Below are 20,690 nucleotides of genomic sequence, written 5' to 3' on the forward strand. Positions count from 1 at the left end.
GAAGGAGGGAGGGAGGGAGAGAAGGATGATGCGTGGATTTGAGCCGCCGAGCCAGATCAGGCCATACATTGCTTCCCTTCTTTCTTTTCCCCTCATCTCTCACAGCCCCGACTTCCCTATATGCCTTTATTCGATTCGTACACCAAATCGTCTACGTAGATGTATAGCATAAATAGAATATCTTACGATTATACTGTCTTCAATCGTTCTTCAATAGCCCATGGAATTTTTTAAATGCCCATACAGTCAGAACAGAAACACAAAAACCTAGGACCAACGGTCCTAAGATGCAGGAATGGAGAAAAGCCACAACAATATAATAGGAAAAATGTTCTCATCAAGGAAATTCGTGACTTCATGGTCGTTAAATATAACCGGTCGAAACAATCGCACACGCACACACACACATACCATACCATAAGATGACCAAAAAGCACCGTAACGCTGACCATCCCTCGCTTGATCCGTAGAGAAAGTGAGAAAAGCGAAGCGCGCAGTCCCAACGCTGCTCCATGAACAACCCAGATAACACACCCCTTGCGAGTAGGCTACCCATCCGCTGGGGAACCCTCCAACGGGAAGCAACATAAGACATAAAAACGATCGAAAACCTGGTTGGCGGAGGAACCAAGCAATGCACCCATCCCAACCAGTGCCGGTGACCAGGCACTGTTCAATCAATCCATCGAGAAACCATGCAACAAACGCAAAAGGCAAAGACACAAATAGGGCGCTGTTTGTCGAATGCAATTGTTGAAGCGCTCGGGTGGTGACGAATGGCCTTCCACCCACTCACTTCATATCCCATACCCTGCCGTGCTGAATGTGTAGTCTATTATAAGAGTTAAAACAACAATCAGGAACGTGAAAAGCCCCACAATTCACTCCAAGAAATGGAAAATAATAACCCATAACAGAACTAGAATTTTGTCTTTCCTTGGGAGATTTTTTTTTCTTCTTTTCTATTTCTTTTTGATGTTCCAGGTCTTCACCTGGTCAGGAAAGACGACTCCTGGAGTGGACGGTTACCGACGACGGGCCATAACACCGCCAGCCTTCATGGGCTGGAGCCCAAGGGGCACACCTCCAACGGGACCGCCGACCTCGCTCAGCGTCTTACGGCGCTTGCTATCATACTCCGTTCCTCGGCTGTCCGGTCGAGGAATGCGATCCACGTCATCGTCTTCCCGCATCCGCTTAGTGGAGCCTAAAGATCCGTTCATGCCTGTCGAGTATCCAGGAGCAGAGTTTGAAGCCACGGAGTAATTGTCAGAGGTCGCGCCATTGCCCGATGTACCTCTGGTGTCGCTCACGATGTTGTATAGGCTGCTAGCAGCGGCGGGGCGCGGAGGCGTGTTGTATCCGGAGCCCCAAGGGGGAGGAGGCCCACCACTCGTACGGGGTGTCATGCGTTCAGACCCGTTTTGTTGGGTAGGAGAACCCGTGATCTCCGGGGTAAGTTGGGAGTGGTCACCCGCCAGACTGCCCACCGAAGTGTTGGTGGTGTATGTGTAGGAGCCCCGGTTGGTGTTATATCCAGAATTGTCATGCTGCACATACTCCGACTCATGCTCCGGCACTTGCTCAGCTCCATTACTTCCAACATGGCCATTACTGTGGGCATAGCGCTCCTGCTTCACCTCAGGTGCATCCGTCTCCGGCTGGCCGCCAGGTGTCCGGCTTGATGGGGGTCCCATCTCACTCTTGATGTAAGGGTGAGACGGGATCGTTTGTCCATAGGAAGCCATACCAGTCTGAGTCATAGGTTGCTGGGAAGCATAATGGGGATGAGAAGGCGGGGCAGCCGAGTAATATGGTTTCGACTCGTACCCGGATTGGCCTTGGAATGACTGCATTCCCTGCATGTTGCTGCCCGGGGGTGTGGTGGCAGGTGTCGTCGGCATTGACCGGGCGTTGCTCAGAGCCGTATCAATGGAGAGCGGCTGTGAGTTCGGCACGCCCGAGTTCATCCCTTGGTTGTTCCAGTCATAGGAGTTGCTGGGATTGGTGATGGGCATGAGGCTCGAGGCACTAGCAGGAGGCGTGGGAAATGTGTGTGCTCGATCGAGTGCCGGCCGAGCACCGGCCTGAGAAGCCATGGTGTGGGGTTGCGGCATGTGCGAAGGAACTGTGCCCTGCAGTGAGTGATGATGGTGCAAAGTCGAGGGCTGAGGCCCCTGAGATGCTCGCGCAGCCTGAGGGCCCTCCAATCGCCGCTGTTGCGATTCTTGCACCACCATGTTCGTCCGACTCTGATTCGTTGGGTGATACAAAAGGCCACCGATGTTGTGAACGAATAGGGGATACAGGAGATCTGTGATTTTCTCCTTGTTGGCGAACTCGAGGGCACGCTCGAAGGGGATCCTAAAGCAAGATTCAGTCAGTCCTGATGCATGGAAATCGAGCAATTCAGAGATCGTACCAGACGCCCTTCAGATGCATGGGCCCAATCTTGACGACGTGTCGGACCTTCTCACTCTTCAGAATACCATCACGGCGACCTCTCGTCATTCCTGCGACGTTCAGGAGCTTTGTGCCGTTGATCATATGATTGTCTGTGAATACACATTAGCATAAAGTCAAAAAGGAGCAGCTGAAGTCAAGCTTACCTTCTCTTCTTGCCACGCAGACGCCCTTGGCTTCCACCTGGTAGCAGAGGCTGCCTTCGTCTTCCCACAAGGTGGCAGTAACGCGCGGTTTCGCTCCTGGTGGGGCTACCTGGCCAGTGGGATCATAGACATACCCTTGCAAGGGGGTCCCGGTCGTGTTTCCATAACCCGCTGTCGGGACAGCACCATGTGTTGTCACAGCTACAGAACTGCAGTTAGCTTGAAAGTTCAGCTGACCATGACCATTTAGAGTAGCACGTACCTGGTAAAGGCAACAATTGGGTTGGGACACCACTGCTCATGGAGGTGGTCGGGGGTTGCGGACCTCCCTGGGAGGAGGTCACTCCACCAGGGTAAGCATACTGAGAGTACGAGCTTGCCGGGCCATAGGTGGTTGATGCTGGCTGCAGAACGGGTGGCTGCTGGTACTGGTAATGCGCTAACCCTCCCGCAGTTGCGGCATGAGGCGCATACGGCTGAGCGGACGACAGGTGCGATGAGTGGACATCGATGTAGGATTGTGTTTGGTTCATGCTGCCAAGTGAAGTCTGGTTTTGATAGAATCCGTCACTAACGGGGTTTTGTTGGAGCGAGTACTCCTGAGTCGAGGAATCCAATGAAAGCCGGCCCTGACCACCTGCCGCGAGGTCTGCAGACGTAGGCGGCGGGCTTCTAGCTTCACTAACTACAGGCGCAGCCCCCGATAAACTTGTTCGAGTGCTCGTGTTGTTGGAACCAAGGGCCGACGCGTCTTCGTAGCTAGCCCGATAGGACTGGCCCGAGATGGCCTGCGTGGCCGTTGGTAGACTGAGAGCTGGGAGTTTGTCGCCAGACAATAGGGGTCGCTCCGCAGCGTGGTGGTTATACCAAGGAATATCAACAGGACCTCTGGTGTGGACCTGCGAAATCGACGGCAGCTCCAGCTTTTCGGTTGGCGGGGGTAACGGTCTTGAAAAGTGAGGCGAAACGGGAGCGGTCGGACGTCGGACTCAACGATGTGTCCGGCGTACCGTGAGGCGAAAGCTGTCGGTTCTTGTTTTTTGGTCTTTTATCAACGGGTAATTGTCAGTTCGCAAAGGCACGATCTGACTGTAGCATGCAAATAACAAAGCGAACTTCTTTTTAGTGGGTGTTTTCTTTTTCCTGTGATGGGATTTGACTTGTCGTTAATGTATCGCGACCAATAGATTGGGTCAGATACAAGAGGATCAAGTTGGCGGGTGAGCCGAACAAATGAGAAGCTTCTAACAGGCAATGCAGAACATGCAAGGATGTGCAATCGTGGCAAGCTCGTGGAAGTCGTAACCGTAACACGCTTGAAGATGGCCGGCGCAACTGGACGAAAAATCGCTATGCAGTGAGTACTGACAGAAATCTAAATCCAGATACTTTCAAGAATCTTGGGTCGTCACAGGCGAAACCATGAAAGCAGGACAACAAGCGCTTGCGGATGGTCAACAGAAATCGCTCAGCCAAATTAGAAGCACAGAATCATGGGTCTCGTTTCAAGTCGTAAGAACAGAGCGGGAGAAGGCGACGTGACAGTCCAGCATCAAACGTCAAAAGGCCTTGGGTGACTTGCAACCAAAAGCGGTAGCACAGGATTGAGACGCGTCAAGCGGGCGAATGGCGGTGATTCTGCGACGAGTTGAGGGAAGAGGGACGTTAAGGCGTCGTAACAGGTCGTAGCAGGTCGTCGATGAACGGGAGGCGATACAGGCACTGACAGTTCTAGGAACGGGTCAATAACCTCATGCGAGCGAATTGGCAGAGACAGAGAAACAGTAGTAACAGGCAAGATAATGAGTCATGGAAAGAAGAAAAGAGTAAAGGGGGGGAACAGCAGGCGTAAGTAAGAAAGTCGTTCAGTTCGTCCACATAGCCACGTAGAGGGGGAAAACAGGAAAGAAGCAAGACAAGAGACGAAGTCGTGATTGATGGAGGGGGGAATGGTGGAGGGAAGCAGAGGCGGAGGTGTATGTATAAGAAGGCGTCAAACGGAAGGGATGGTACAGCAACGGAGGAGAGGCCAAGGGAGACCGGTGGGGACCAGGAAAAAATAGTAATCCGGACCAAGGAAGTCGGTCGATGGAAATTACTGGGGTTAGGGTGGAAATTGGGAAGAGGGAAATCCAAAAGGGCAGGTTAATTTTGGGTAAGGAAAAGAGGTGAGCGAAAAGGTAAAAAAAGGAAAAAGGCAAAAATGGATACTGGAAATAAGAAAAAAGAGGAAAAAAGAAAAGGGAAAAGAAATTTAGGGAAAAAAGGGAAAAAAGAGAAAAATAAAAACCAAAGAGGAAAGAAAAGAAAAAGAGGGCAACAGATGGGATGGGCAAATGTCAGACACTCTCGACGTGGGCGATCATGACCGAGCAGAAGGACCAAGGCGGTGGAGGGCAGACGGGAATGATTGCAGCGCCGCCGGCGCAGCAGCAGATCATGGGCGAAAGGTGGAGGCTGGGGCAGAAACAGCAAACGCAGGCGCCCCCGGGCTAAGCCTGAGGTTCTCTGCAGCCGCCGGGGTTTCTGGACCGCGACCGATCCGCCTTTGGAAACCCGTTTAACTCGGTGGGCGGGGAGAGGGGGAAAGGGGAGGGAAAGAGAAAAAAAAAATAAAAGAAATAAAATATGAACAAAAATAAGACCAATTCAAAAAAAAAAAAAAAAAAAAAAGGGAGAATGTACCAACGCAATGATTCAACGTGGTGTGTGTGTGTGTGTGTGGGTGTGGTGAGGTTCTGTTGTTCTATCTGCTGTCCTCCCTAGGAGGATTGATAGGTGTGTGGTCGGAGCTGAAGGGGCGGGGAGGGGAAGCAATTAGAGACAGCTTTTCACCCATGGATGGCCAACGAGTGGATGAGGGAAATGGGATGGGCCGAGGAGGGGAGAAAGAGAGGGGAGAAGGGGGGGGATGAACAGGTAGTAGGTTGGGTTCAGTTCGGGAGGGGAAAGTATGGTCAGACCGTGCTTGAACTCGGTACGGTAGACCCAGTGGGAGTGGGATAGTGGTAGAGAGACCAGTAGATAGTACTATGGAAGTAGTACTACTGACTAGTAGTATCTAGTACGTAGTACTGTGAAGGAAGGAAGGGAGGGGAGAGGGGGGCCAGCCGCTCAGCTTCCGCGTTTTAGTGGGAGGCTGGTGGGTTTCGGTTGGGTTTGGGTTGGCGCTGGACCGACCAGCAGAAGAGAGTCAATCAAGCCCAGCCTGAGGATCTCCGGCTGACGGGTGCAGCCGAAGCCCGCGAAAAGACGGCCGAAACACCAGCCAAAACGATGGAAATCGGGTGTCAAAGTGGAAAGCAACCAAGGAAGGGAGGGGCGGTGGGTGTGCTGGGCAGAGAAGGATATTCTAGAAAGGGAGGAAGGTATGCTTTCTTCTCAGACTTCGAACCACGACACGTCTAAATCTGCTCTGTCGCAGGTGGAGCATAGACACAGTCCAGCGTATCTGCAGTAGTCCGGTGTCCTCATCGATCCAAGGGAGCGGCAACGGCCATTGGGGGTTGGTCCTCGGGCGGCTGGGCGCGTACCGCAGCAAGGACAGCAGCAGCAGCAGCAGCAACAACAGAACTCTCACACAGCAGGAAGTGGTCGAGATCAAGGCAAGACAAGACATAAGACAAGACAAGAAACAAATCGCCCCGCGACTTTCGCCTCACGGGGAAAGACCGCGTGCGCGCGTGTCAAGATGGAAGGGAAGAATAGCGCAACGAGAGAGAGAATAGGAAAATACACTCACATACCACCAGCACGTGTGTTTGGATCGTTTCTCGATCACCAGTTTTCTTTTGAGACCTGCGGCGCGGGAATGTAAGAGAAGCTGCAAGGCAATTGTCTGCCGTAGAATGTCTCTGGTGCTTATAGCTTGTTCGCGCTCGTTGGCTGTCCTTTTTGCGTTTGGCCCTTTTTGCTCTATTATATGTATTAATCTAGGCGTCAGCCCCGGCCGGGTCCGTTTGGTCGCGGGTCCCGTTTGGTGTCGGTTCTGAAGAACGAGGCAAAAGGGAACTTGGAGAGGGACCGAGCAGTGGATCACTGGGACCGTCTGTCACTATAACTATGTACTAAGTAGTCGTCCTGGGTCCGTCTCTTTTCTCTTTAATAAAACGGAGAAAGGGAAAAAAAAAAATTGGGAAAGAAAAAAAAAATAAAAGAAAAGAAAATAAAATAAAAGAGAATAAATCAAGAATAAAAATCAAAAAATCAAAATAGAAAGAGGTGTCAGCAAAATCCCCCAACAGTTAAGAGGGGGAGGGATTAACGAAGAAACTGAAAAAGGAATAAATCAAGTAAAGAAAATCATCAGAGTAAAATAGAAAGAAAAAAATGCAAGATTAAAGTGGTAAAATAAGGAAAAGAAAAAGAAATGAAAATAAAAAATCAAAAAGAGGCACGATGAAATTAGAATAAGAAAAAGGGAAAAATAAGCAGAAAGGGCAATAGTCAGGTGTGGATCCCGCAACTAAAAAAGAGCAACAGAAGAAGAAGGGAAGTGGGATTTTCTGGGAGACAACGACCGTGCGTCTTGCGGAAGAGCGGAGAGACTACACCGTGGGATCTTGGTGCTGGTGCTCCTGCTGCTGCTGCTGCTTCCTGCTAGGCTGCTGCCGGTGCTGGTACTGGTGCTTCCACTCTCTGGCTGTTCCTTCTGGCAGGGTCCAGTCCACAAGTGCTGTGTCAAGCTCAGACAGTGAGGATTCCGTGAATCCGCCACGAAGCAAGGACCATCAGCCGGATAAGCTAAACAAGACGCCGGACAGGAACCACCGTTTGGGCTAGGACGGCGATGATCCAACCGACGCGGTGTCTGCACACTGGCCTCAGATTGGCTCCAGGGGAACACGATGGTGGGAATGACGGAGAGAGAGGGGACAGAGGGGGTGTGAAAAACAGAGTAGCGGCAAAATTGATAGGTGAGGTGGTATTGGCAACAAGACAGACACGATACGTAGGAAAAAAAAAAAAAAAAAAAAACCAGACATGCGCAGGAGATGTCAGACTTGAGGGGGGAGAATAAAAAGGAAATCAATGATCACGTACCCGTGGGAATAACAATAGCTAATGACTATGTCGATGATGTGAACAATGAGATCGATGGCTTAAGTGGAAGAAACAAAGAGACACCCGAGTTCTGGATGGACAGAAGAGTGATGGCACAGAAGAAGCAGAAGACGTCCTGTTCTGCAGGGTCGAGCAACCATTAAGAAACAATTCAACGCGGGCAAAGCCAGAGTAGATCAAAACAGAAGCGCCTACTACTGACCAACTCGGGAGACCGATCTGATTAGGGACTCCCCATCTGAAATAAGACGGGCTCATTCAATGTCTACTCGCTACTAATTCGCTCCTGATTACCACTGCAGAAAGAATGATTAAATTTTAATTCAAATAAAATATTGATCATGCTAATCAAATTCTCGCAAGGGTGGAGGAAGCCCCAAAAGACTCGGAGAAGGGGGTCATTACACCACTACAGTAGAGACGAAGGTATAGAAAAAGGAAAATTGAGAAATGACGAAAATGGGTATTTTGGGAGGGAAATAAAAAAAAAGAAAAGAGAGAAAGGAAAAGTAAAAAAATGGTCGCTAAAATAAAATGAAATAATAAAAAGGGAAAAGAGTTGGTGAGTCCTTCACTTCCAATTGACTGCGATAGTCGGGAGCCACTGTGAACTGTTGGGACCGATCGCGTTGCTGTAAGTCATTCGATCGTCCTGCGCTGCCGGGATGATGCTGGATCGATGGGAAGACGATCGAAAGCAACACAAACTAAGGGAGAGGGAAAAAGAGGGAAATGGAAAAGAGGGTAATATGGGGAAAAAAAAAATAGAAAATATAAAAATAAAATAAAATAAAATAAAAAAATAAGAGAGCGTAATAAAAGAAGAAAATTAAAAAAGAAAAAAAATGGATGGAATTATTCTCCCATGAAATTTTTTTGGCTCCGTTCCTCGGAGCTGATTTGGTCGGTCTGAAATTTAGTCAATTAGCCCAGCTTCGGTGCAGTCTGGCTTAGCTTTTTTTTGTTCTTCTTTTATTTTCCAATTTCTTTTCGTTGATTCTGTTCAAAGTCTGTCGCGAGTTCGAAACGTGATCGGAGGATCAACCATCCTACGACGTGGGAGAATGATGTCTCAAAAAATGCCAGCAGCCTAGGCAGCCAAAGCAGCAGCGCTGCAGTAGTGCTTAGATCGGGCTGTGAAGAACCACGGAAGCAAAGCAACCACCAGATGACGGAATGACAGGCGTGTTCCAGTTCAGTTCCAGGTTCGAACAGCTGTCTCCACGATTGAGCGCGGGTCCCACACCGCGTCGTCCCATGGAATGGCTCGAAGCCGTATCTCTGTCACGGGGGCGGCGAACCAATGGTCAAGCATCCATGGATCCAGAAATTGCCTAATGTGGACGTACCGTTGGTAGGACTGACAGTAAATACTAGACACCAGAACGACTGTTAATTAGTAGTGAATGGCAGTGGACAGGCGTTCCTGTACTATTATCTAAGGTAGGTAGTGCGTGTGTATGTGTGCAAGTACTAGATACGTAGTATGTAGTCCGATGGTGCGGGCTGAACGATAACCATGCTTGCCGACCGGCCAGCCTACATGCTGTAAGGTATTCTTATTTCTGGTGTTTAATTCCTTAACCCGCACGAGTCAGTCTGGCGCTGCCTAAGTAGAGTGCTGACGGCAAGTCAAATCAGTGACGAGCTCAATGCATGAAAGGTACCTGCTCCGTAGATAGTCCATACGCAAATGTGGATTCTGATCCGCCACCAGTAGAAGGGCGCCAGAATGGCCCAGAGCAACCAGTGAACGAATCACAAGAAGAAGGATTACTGGCTAGTAAGACCAAAGGCCTGAAATGTTGGTCTTGGGGACCACAAAGATGCACATACAGTAGTCATACTTAGAGTGTTTAGGCAGGTCATACAAAGCCCGCCATCGCAGCAACAATGGAACTGATGCAAGATGTGAACGGTGTGTGGATCATAGGTGAAAGTAAGTGTATGTATAGCAGCGGGAAGCGTTCAACACAGACCAACGAACTATCTGAAAGCGAAAAACCTTGAGATCCAACAACTATCAACTATCAACTATCACAATATGTCCTTCTAGCCTCGAAACGAGAGAACCGCCGAAAAAAGGGCCGCCTTCAAAATGGCGGTGACATGGCAAGGAGGGGGGTTCAAAAAAAAAATATGACGATGAGAGAGAGAGAGAGAAAAAGAATGATGAGAGATGAGAGAGCGCGCGCGCGATCGAGCAAGCGTCGGAAGTGAGGGAAATGCGTGAGTGGTTGAGGAGGTGCACACCAAGAGATTTTCTTTACAAGGGATGCAATATTACCCAACCCCGAACAATCCCTCTTGACTATTTACTAGTAGTATTTTGATGTGGTTAATCTCCCATCCTATCTATCTGCTTTTCCGCTCACTTTGTTACCCTTTCATTAAATATCATTATTATTTTTATTGACGAGATTTATTTTACTTTTTCATTATTATCCCGATGAATGCCGTAAGAGTATTACCTAACCTAGACAACACTGTCGCAATGAAATAATATTGAGATTTTCGGTCGCGATCCACCGAACTAGCCATTCTCCTTCATCGCTGTCAAGTCTGGACGAGTCCGTCGATACGAGATCTTTGCTAGGGGCAGACTAGCAGACGCCAGCCAGGAATAGCCTCGCGGCCAAGTGGAGCCTCCCCTCGGGGGGACGAGAGCTCTATTGGCCCGGGGGCTTGGCCTTTGGGGCTGGTGGTGTGTGCGATAAATAATTTAAGGCTTTCGGGACGATCTGGAGGGCGTTAGGGTGCGGGCCCCGCCCAGCGTCACCTTCCCTTCGTTTCTGACTAAAAGTGGTTCAATTCGACTGGGATAAGGGCTGACAAGTCACCACAATCAGATGAGTCTGGTGTGACTGGTCATAGCCGAAGATAAGTCGGCCCAGCTGGTAGGGTGGAAAAATCAGAAATTTACTGTAGATGAAGTAATTTCGCCGGGATTTGTTGGGAGATTGTGAGGCGGCAACAGATTGAGAGGAAGGAAAAGGCGATTAACCATTCAATCGTCAAGGGATCAATCAGTAAATCATCTAATAAATCGATCTGAAAGTAAAAGAGAGGGGTTGAGGTCCTCCTCCCATAGTGCTGCTACTAAGTACGTACTCCTACTAGGGGACTAAGGGACTACTTCCGTACTAATCCCTAATCTCATAACATAATCCCATGAACCTGGCATAATTTCACACTTCTGCCCGTCAAGCCCAAGCCCAGAAGTTAATCGCGACAAAATGCCTCCAAACGGGTAAAGGTCATGCAAGCAAGCGCAGCTCACTTCTTGGTTGCACAGAGCAGAAGAAGAAGAAGAAGCGACCAGGATGAGGCAGAAGGACAGGGATTCCTGCAGATGGCCGTTCAAACTACTGGCTGAGAGACAACCACGCAGGCAGGGTGGCGTACGAGCATTCAGTCGATCAAGTCCGCTCGTCTTCTCTTACACACACGCAGGCAGACAGACAGACAGATACACACAGACACCCACACCCACACCCACACCCACTCACACTCACACACATACATCCACACCCCCGTCACTTGTCGTCTTTTTCGGTCGGTAGGGGGAAGCTCAAGAGCAAAGACACCCTAGTTTGGTGACTAACTAGCTTCGGTCTAAAATTCTGTCAGTTGTCTTCAGATTCGCGACCGGTTACGTCCAGAATACTCTAATCCCGGTCCTGCCTACCTGCTTGCATACAGACAGACAGCTTTTCCAGTAGGTACGGACGGACCTACATGGATACCTGGTACGGAGCAGCCCGCAGCTCCATCGCCAGATCATGCGCTTTTACTGTTTTCGGCTGAGTCTGGCCGCTCTCTTCATGTGTATCGCCCTACTTACTGTAGCTTCTTGGAAGGACTCATACTTACTGTATAGTAGTTAGTAGGTAAGTACTGTCAGTCTATCACCAATGAAACTAACTTCTCTCTCCCCCTCCTTCCCTTCTTTCCCCCAACCATTATTTTCCAATAAAGGGGGAGAGCAAGGAAGATTTTGGAAGAGGGAATATAAGAAAAAGAAAAAAATGAAAAAGAAACCAGCATCTTTCTCTTCTACCGCTCTTCTAGGAGTTGTCCCAGTCGGAATGAAAATCCAACCTCCCTTTCTTCTTGCTTTTTGCCTCCATTTTTTTCTCAATCAATAGCAGGTGGCGGAAAGACTCTTCGTCTCACCCGATGAGGCGGCTCGTTGGATACATCAGACCAGCAGAGTCGGTCAAGCGCCCAACCCCGGGTAATCGACCACGACCCTGGCCAGTCTGCCCCGACCTCATTCCTCCTAAACTAATTCTCCGCTGAGGATGAATGGATGTTCCCCGCCAATGCATGGGACTGGGGTTGTCATTGGTGGAATGCTGGCGTTTCACGAGCCAACTTTAGCCTGGGCTACGACTAGTATAGTCGTGCTGCCAGGTATTGGGCTCGTCGTCAATGTGAGGGATCTGGAGTTAATTTCCAGATTCGTCCGGGTTTAGACTATCATACACAGGTCTGGTGGCTCATTGGAACCTAATCGAGCTACGTCAGGATGGATGAATAGACAGGAAAGTGCCCATGATAACTGGCAACAGTCCATACACACCAATTACCCATCTCTCCAGCAGATAGGTGAGAAGAGTAGGTAGGTATGAACTAATCTATCTATCTATCTGTCTCAGATCGGCGAAACCTTCGTCCTGAGGGAGGTTGGTGCAGAGCTTCTATGGAGTCACGATGGAGTATCCTGATCCATCATCACCCAGGGAAGTGGGCTCTTCCCGCACGATGATTATGGGTACCCTGATGTACATCATCTATCTAGCTCCAAAAATGGAGCCGGTGAGGCATTGACCAAGTTCCTTGACTCCAGCGTTACAGTAATTTTTCTTGATTATCGCTCGACTCTCGCGGTTGACTGACTGACCCCTGGTCGTTTCAAGCCGGGATCGCGAACGATCCGGTGTAATTGGATTCACGGTCATGAAGTGCACAGGATCTTTTTTTTGGGCGCAAGGGCATGAACTCAACAGCCAAAAAGGACAGCCCTCCAGGCCTCACCGCTGGTTCATCGTTTCTTTTCCGGCGAGTAGAGGGAGCAAGAGGGAGGGGGAAGGGCGACTGTCATTTGACTGACAAGCCCTATCATTCCAGCTGTTCATGCTCGGCTGACGGAGGAGGGGGGCGCAGACGATAGGCCCGGGAACCTTCTTCCTGCGGGCCTGCAGCAACTCTCCCTCGCGACCCCTTGCGTGAGGTGGAGGAGACTAGCGATCTTGGTCCACGACACTCTTCTCTGTCCCACTTTTGGGAGGCCCAAACTCCCCTTCACTCACACTCACACTCACACCCGCCCCCCACTGATTTGGATTGGACTGGACTGGACTGAACTAGACTAGACTATGGATTACTCTTTCAGTATCAGAGGTACGGGAGGAGGGAAAAAAAAAAAAAGGTGAGAAAGTAGAAGCTTCCCATTGTTGGAGACAAGGCCTTGTCTGCCTTCTTTCTTTTTCTGTCGCTCATCACCCCCCGGCCCGAGGAGAGTATTACGAGTACTACAACTTTACTTTACACCAAGCCTACTTACTATCTCCTAGTAAGGTGTTACGGTGAGAAACTACGAGGAGGTGGGAAATAATTTTTTGTTGACAGGTTGGGGTGTCCCGGATCGAGTAGGACGGCCGATGAGGGGATTCTGGGTTTCATTTTGTTGGACAAGTCGCTTTTTATTTCCGACCGTTAAGCGCGTCTAGTTCAGGACTACTCCTGTGTAGCCATCCGTTGATGGTTGTCCATTCATAATCCATGGTATGGACATTGGAGATGGATGTTTTGGCTAGTTTGGATCCAGGATTGAACAGCGTATCCAGAAACATCCAATGATGAGCTAGCTACCTGGTAGTGTGTGTGTGTGCCATGGATGTCAGGCATGACAGGGTGCAGCAAGCAAGCAACCTTGAAACCTGGGGAGCTTGCTTCTTTTCCTCCCAGTCTTTGCCTCTTAGCTCTTACGCCATACAAGATTGATGAGAATTTGGAAGGTCTGACTGACTGACTGATTGACCGACTGCTGCTACCAAGCAGCACCCCCCGCCTGTCATGTCCCTGCCACATGTCCAACCGACCGAAAGAGTTGAGAAGCACGACTACTGTAAGTTGAATATGCAAGTGTATTGGCTGTTGAAGGTAAGACCGAATGCACATCTATCTGGCATTCAACACTCTCACAAGCACCATGCACCAGGCGGTCTGTGTTGAGCGCCATCAAAAAAATTAAACCAGACTAGTCATCTGGTGGGTGTGTCAGTGCGATAGTTATCCACACCTGGTTGACATTTCCGTGAGTGAGTGACTACACAAAGTGAAATTGAAAGAAGTACATCAGCGTCACTACAGACAAGACGAGCAACACTGTCCCTCCGAGCTTGTGCCGGGAGGTCAATGATCGACCAGGTTGAATGACCGTCGGAGTTAGTCTCAGTGTGTTACCAGCCGGGGATCGCTCAGGGCCGTGCAGTCTAAGATGAGGATCTACCCAGTCTTTTACTCTTTTATGTTTACCTGGTAATTTTTGAAATCCTTTTCTTCTTGACAAGCTCACTTTGCTTTGCTTTTCTTCCCTCTTTTTCTGTCCATTTCTCAATTTTATTTTCTGATTTCTTTTTTTTTTCAGAGTTTGGTTTTTCCTGTGTATCCTCTCTTTCTGACCGGAAGATAGGAAACTAAGACCGGCCCATCCACCCCATGTGCACATCATTACGGGGCCTAGAGAGAGATTTTGTGTGTGTGTGATCCTTCAAAACCAGACACAAGGCCATACTGCTGGATCTATCTAGTCATTCTTGGAAGTCCGCTACCGACGGCCCGACACCCGCAGCCGTCGTACATACAGCAGATCTTGCGGGGCTGTAGCTCATCCTGACGGAGTATACAGCAGGGTAGACGGCAAAGATGGTTGGCCCCGACGGAGTTATTCACCTTGAGTTGAATATGGCCAGGGTCATGGATCCAATCGGGAGGTCGTTCAAACTTGCACCGCAGCTATCGCCGACCAGCGCCATCCAGCTACAACGCAGCCCTGGGCATCCTGGGCAAACCTTTTGCTTGGAGCAGGAACCCAGTGGCGCTAGCCCTGGCGCTGCAGAGCATGCAGAGTCCTAAGCCCATAGGTACTTCCGTGCCATAGCATCCTGGCTAGTGTTGTTTCTCCTCTCCAATTTCGCGGACAGTCAGACTGGACTAGACTAAACTTGAGAGACACAACTACACTAACTAGACTACTACTACTGCTGCTAATCCACTCTACAAAGTACTCAAACCAGCACGCTATGTTTTTCTCTTTCCCTGGGCCGGAAATCCCCAAATGGCCCGAGGATGCCAATTGACAAATGACAAGTCGTGGAATCTCCACCTCACAGGAGTTGGTCTAGAGTTGGCGCCGGAGTGAACCGCGGAGAGAGCAGAGCTCAGGATTTCAACGAGTTGAAGGGCCCGTCCGGGTCACGCTAGACTCAACAGCGTAAATGCACGGAGATCAACTCGATCCGTCTTGTCTTTCGCTTCCCCTCTTTTTTTTTTTTGCCTCTCTCTCTCTCTATCATCCTCTGTCTTTCCTTTAATTAATCTATCGACAATTCGACACATCCCCGTCATTACGTGGTACCATTATTTTTCCTACCAATTTTTAATCATGTGTATGTTTCGTCGGAGCAGTGTGAGCCTCGGACGAGACTTGTCCATGAACCACCCCCTCCACTCTACTTGATGGATTGATTGATTGATTGATTGATCATGGGAGAGACAATTAAATCCAAAGCAGGATAGGAATTACTCCGGTCCTGACTGTGGGGCCCGATTTCTCTTGTACCGCCAATGCGTGGATAACCTCCTCTCGGGTCGCTTATGACTGAGATCGCTATCGGTCCGGTGCTCGACGGACGGCCTTGGACTTTCCTACTAACCAACCGTCTCTCTCTGTTCCCCTCTCTTTCCCCCCCCCCCCAATGTCTCATTTCCACTCTCCAGTGCTATGAGACCCCGTCTAGACTACTAGCGACTACTCACCTGTCAGGTTTCCGGCGGTACCTGCAGCTGCCATGCACGCCCCAAGGAAGGACCGCTTCCCAAGTCACTGTGCCGGCGAACTGCTTCATTCTTCAGCAGTCGATAACCTGCAGCCGCCAGGATGGTAGTACCGAGGCAGCGTGCACTGGGCATGGCGCAGATGTTAGTTAGGTAGCCGGTCTGTCGCCTTACTACTTGCACCTTAGCAGGGCGCTAGTTTGCTCCGAATGGTGGTCAACAGACACTAAGGCAGACTCCTCCACTCCCTTCAGTTTTTTTTCTTCTCTGCCTCAGCACGCCGTACTATCTAAAAACACTAACCATGGCGCCCCCCCTGATGACCCCTGCTCTTCCTTAGGATCTAGTTGTCTAGCTGCTCACGCGGATGCTGAATCTCCGGATAATGGACGAGGATTACATTGCGCCCCCCGTCCCCCCCCCCTGCTGTGCAACGTTGGCCACGGGAATAACCGGTCGAGGACAATTTCTAGGCTAGTGAGTAGCTTGACGCCCCCCGAACAAAGGGAGATAAATCTACGGGAAGGGGGTATTTGCCATTCTAGAAGACAATTACACATTTGGCAAAAAGGCAAATAATCCCGTGCTGATCGATTTCTACTTCTCCGGCCGGAATGTGATATGGCCCCCAACTCCCGGGTCTTGTGCAACCGTCAGCACGAGCGATCTCAACGCATCAATCTATCCATGCCTCTCTGGTCGATGATGACCGGTCTCCCAACTAGGGAAAGGAAATTCGCGCGTCCATTGGCTGTGTTCCCCTCAACTGTTCAGCGACGACCCTAAAAAACCACACTAAATCAGCTTCAAACCACCCCCGGTCGTCTCTCCAGCACGCCAACCACAGCCGAATTCAGCCCGAGCCCGTCACTTTCCTCCGGACAGACTCGGACGGAGTCGATTGGACGGGCGCGTGCGGAGGGGAAATTCGACGTGAAATCACTGTCTCCAGCACGGCGGCCACGACCGTTAGTTGGTTTCCCCATCCCATCCTTCTCTCCTTTTCCGGAGCGTTATTGGTGCCGTAAGAAAGGGCCAGGAATGAGTTTAGAGGCATCTCATCTCACGGTAGCGAGAGGGGACGGACAGTGGGCAGAGGCCAACGTGAGTGGTCAGGACTGCTGCACGCAGTAATTAACCTTACATTGCATGTTCCGTTGTTACCCGTGCACGATCGACTGCGCAGGTGGATAGCAAGTGCACTAAGCTTTGAACGATCCTACTCACTCCCCCTCTGGACATCCACGGGGGTGGATTACTTTCATCTATTCCTCCTCCTTTTTCACGATGACCAATTTGAAAAGGGCTGCTGCCTAGACAGGGACTTTAGCGGTCAAGATAACGCTGACGGATTGCTGCAACCTTAAAGATCCGGATGGTGTTTCAGTGGGATAATGCGACCGGCCAGTGAAGAATCGGATTGTTGGTGGCTGATGTCACGATTCAGAAGATTCCATTTTTAAAGAAGGAAAAGTGACCGGAAAGATAAGAGAGTATCATCGTAGTATAGCAATAGTGGGGTTTCCTTTTCTTTTTACTTTTATTTTTTCCTTCTTTTTATGAATTATTGTTCAACTTTCCTGATACGGGACATTCAGTGAACAGTTCCATAAGGAGATGACCTACCAGATCGGGGAACCCGGGCTTTGGAGGACGATGAGATGGATGGATGGATGGATGGATGGACTACAGTAAAACCGGCAACACAAGGAAATTGGAGGGAAGGAAGGAAGACCAAACGGGCCACGATGATCAGCGCCAAGCGACACGGACCCTCGTCGCCCGATTGTCTGAGGCGAGATTCTCGACTTGAGGGGTTGTGCTGGTCATGATTGGGTAATGAAGCTGGTTAGTGGGTGAGTAGTTGGTGAGGAGGTGGGAAGACGTGGGAGGGGAGGGGAGGAGGGGGGGCCGCACCGACTGGCGGTGGAGGCGACCACGTATCTTTGCACATCCAGATTAATCTGGCAAAAAGTGAGTTGGCAAAAAAAGATTAATGAACGTGATGATGGCAGAAACGGGAATTGAACTCACACTCTCCCACACACGGCAGACCAGGCAGGTAGGCAGACAGACAGACAGACAGACCGCTAACTACTAACTAGTAATTGGAAAGTACCACTACTTAGACTATCCTTGCGTTGGAATGGCGTTGTTTGGTTTCAGCTGCAACAACCCGTGATGCATACATACAAAGTTACATATACTATCATTTGCCAGTTATATCTGCCTATGGGTACTAGTGATAGGATACATAAAGTAGGAATAGATATACAGATGATATAACGTATGTACATAAAGGATGAGGAATCTGTCGATCGCTGCACGAGTGAGAAATAGATAGTAACCCCAACCACCATCAAAGTAAAGTAGGGTTTGAACTTAACTAGTGAAGTAGGTTCATGAAAAGTTTCCTAATATAGTAATGCAGAGTGCAGCAGCAACAACGTACATACATATATGGATTCAGAAAATACAGATAGAGATACATACATAACATTGAACTGAAAATCGATGACGATGATGACGATGGTGACCCTACATCAGCTGACATTTTTTATTGGATTTCTTTTATCGAGTCAGTCATTATGTTGGTTAACGTTTATCCCTTGATTCATTCCATTAGCCACTCAATCACTCACTCACTCACTCACACTCTTTACCGTTTCTTTTATTATATTCTTCTTATAGCTTTTGAGTTTAATTCTTTCTCCCTCCCTCTTCCTTAATTCAGTATTGCCTATTACTACTTGCATACATCCACATATACATACATACATATACATGATCCTACATACTTGGAAAAAGAATGCTGGGCAACACAGAGGGCTAGAACAAGGCTACACAAACCCGTGCAGGATGCATCATCCCAACTTATTTTTTTCCCACTTTTTTGTGTAATATTATCCTTGGTTGGTTTCGTCGTCAGCCAGCCAGCCAGCCACGATGAGCTCATCTATCTTTTCTCTCATTTTCTTCACCGTCTTTCCGCGGAGAGAGGGGGGGAGGAAAAAGAGGAGGTTGGAATGTGAGTGAGTGGTATGATCTATGATCTATGATCTACTGGCTTTGACGATATTGTGCGAGGGACTCGTTGCTATGCTTCTATACTACGTATCTCATATATTCTGAAATATATTTTATTGATGGTATAGATGGTACATTTTATGTAGAGTGCAGTGTAGTGTATGCATAGCATAACTACTGTATGTCAAGTATGTGCTTATGTAGGATTTATGTACACCTAGTGTGGTAGATTTAGTAGATTCAAGTTATGTGTGCAATTGAAGCATATGGAATTACTACCATACCACGGATGGATCATGCTATGTCAAGCAAGGCGAGGTGAGGTGAGGTGAGGTGAGGTAAATTAACTTAATTCTTGTAGTGGTGTAGTTGCTTTGCTGTTGTTGCTGGTAGTGATACTATCTATAATATATCTCTGCTGTTAGCAATAGTAGTAGAAGATGTTGTTGTAGGATATTGTTCTCCCATGGTGGTTATATATAATGTATGGACTTAGCGTATACTACATCACTGCAGCGATAGTGGTAACAATCTACACCATACCACCATACTACCCCTACCATCACAACCAAACCCAACACGTTAACTTAAACACACAAATCTCACAAAACATATCGCACTCAATATTTCATACTCGGTAGTCTACAGTACTACTCCCATCCATCACCGATAAGATAAACCCTCACCCTCCCCGATAACCAACATCACATGACTGATAAGAAACTCCGGTATCCCCTCCAACCACCAAACAAAAACACACACCAACAAATAACTTCACACTTCCCTCACAACTCAATCTCCACAGAAGATACTACTACTCTGCAATGCCACCTCCACCTCCCTCAAAACCTCCCCCCCTCCCAACAAACCACCTCACCTTCGACACCTGGAACTCCTCCTCAACAGGCCACCAAATCGCCGACCCCGGATCCTCCCGCGGAAATACCTCATGGCGCGAGACCCGACGAGAGAAACTCACCAGACAGTTTGGGGCGGGCAGGGGGGATTGTACATATGATATTGATGGGGGGAGTAAAGGGGAGTGGGTTGTGACCCAGATACCTGCAGAAGTGCAGAAGCAGCAGCAGAAGCAGCAGCAGAGAGATATACGGAGTATGTTTGGAGTGTCGAAACCGAAATCAATTCCTCCTTCACAATCTACTATATCTATGATGTCTAAGAAGGGTTTTGAGATATCATCATTATCATTGAAGAGAGATGCTACATCGTTGGATAGTCATGAAAAGAAGAAGAGGATAAGAATTGATCATCAAGACGATAATGGGAATAAAATACCAGACACAAACACAGACACAGAATCAATATCAAGGAGAGAACATAATGCATCTACATCTACATCTACAATCTTTTCCTCCCTAACCATCCACATAAACGGCCAAACAACACCCACCGTCTCAGACCACAAACTCAAACATCTTCTCATCTCGCACGGCGCAAATCTCTCGCTTCATATGCATCGTGGAGTTACCCATGTTATTCTGGGGGAACCTAATACTCCTTCTTTTTCTTCATCATCAATAAAATCAGGAATAAAGGTAGCAGGGGCAGGGGCAGGGGGTGGGTTAGCAGCTGGAAAACTACAAAAGGAGATACAAAGGGGTGGGTGGAAGGGGGTTAAGTTGGTGAGGGTTCAGTGGTATGTCCTCTTTTTTTTCCCTCTTACTTAATAATAGGGTGGTTTAATGGGATGTGCTAATTGTTGTAGGGCTATGGATAGTATTGCAGCAGGGAAACGTCTCTCCGAGGCGAAATATGCTGTTCAGTTGAGGACGAACCAGAGGAGTGTGCTTGCATTTACGTCGTCTACATCAAATATCATTTCATCACTTTCATAACATTATCTATCTATCATACTATATACATTAATATCATCCTGTTCATATCATATCTTCGTATCTCATATCA

General features: G+C 48.8%; 2 protein-coding genes across 2 annotated transcripts; one reads left to right on the forward strand and one right to left on the reverse strand.

Moving 5' to 3' along the window:
* Nucleotides 1-1,025: 1,025 nt before the first annotated feature.
* On the reverse strand, nt 1,026-3,874 carry AtWU_01847 (cell pattern formation-associated protein stuA; the record flags this gene model as incomplete). The annotated part of the gene is made up of 6 exons (XM_035496961.1): nt 1,026-2,364; nt 2,423-2,555; nt 2,610-2,810; nt 2,872-3,557; nt 3,620-3,632; nt 3,859-3,874. 6 exons carry the CDS (start codon nt 3,872-3,874, stop codon nt 1,026-1,028), a joined length of 2,388 nt encoding a protein of 795 aa, XP_035352854.1.
* Nucleotides 3,875-19,588: 15,714 nt separating this feature from the next.
* Nucleotides 19,589-20,620, forward strand: AtWU_01848 (uncharacterized protein; the record flags this gene model as incomplete). Its single annotated transcript, XM_035496962.1, has 3 exons — nt 19,589-19,877; nt 20,328-20,421; nt 20,491-20,620. The coding sequence occupies 3 exons, from the start codon at nt 19,589-19,591 to the stop codon at nt 20,618-20,620; spliced, it is 513 nt and encodes a 170-aa protein (XP_035352855.1).
* Between the last annotated feature and the right edge of the window lie 70 nt (nt 20,621-20,690).

Source organism: Aspergillus tubingensis (genome assembly GCF_013340325.1).
Source record: "Aspergillus tubingensis WU-2223L DNA, scaffold_3, whole genome shotgun sequence".
Taxonomy (NCBI): Eukaryota; Fungi; Ascomycota; class Eurotiomycetes; order Eurotiales; family Aspergillaceae; genus Aspergillus; species Aspergillus tubingensis.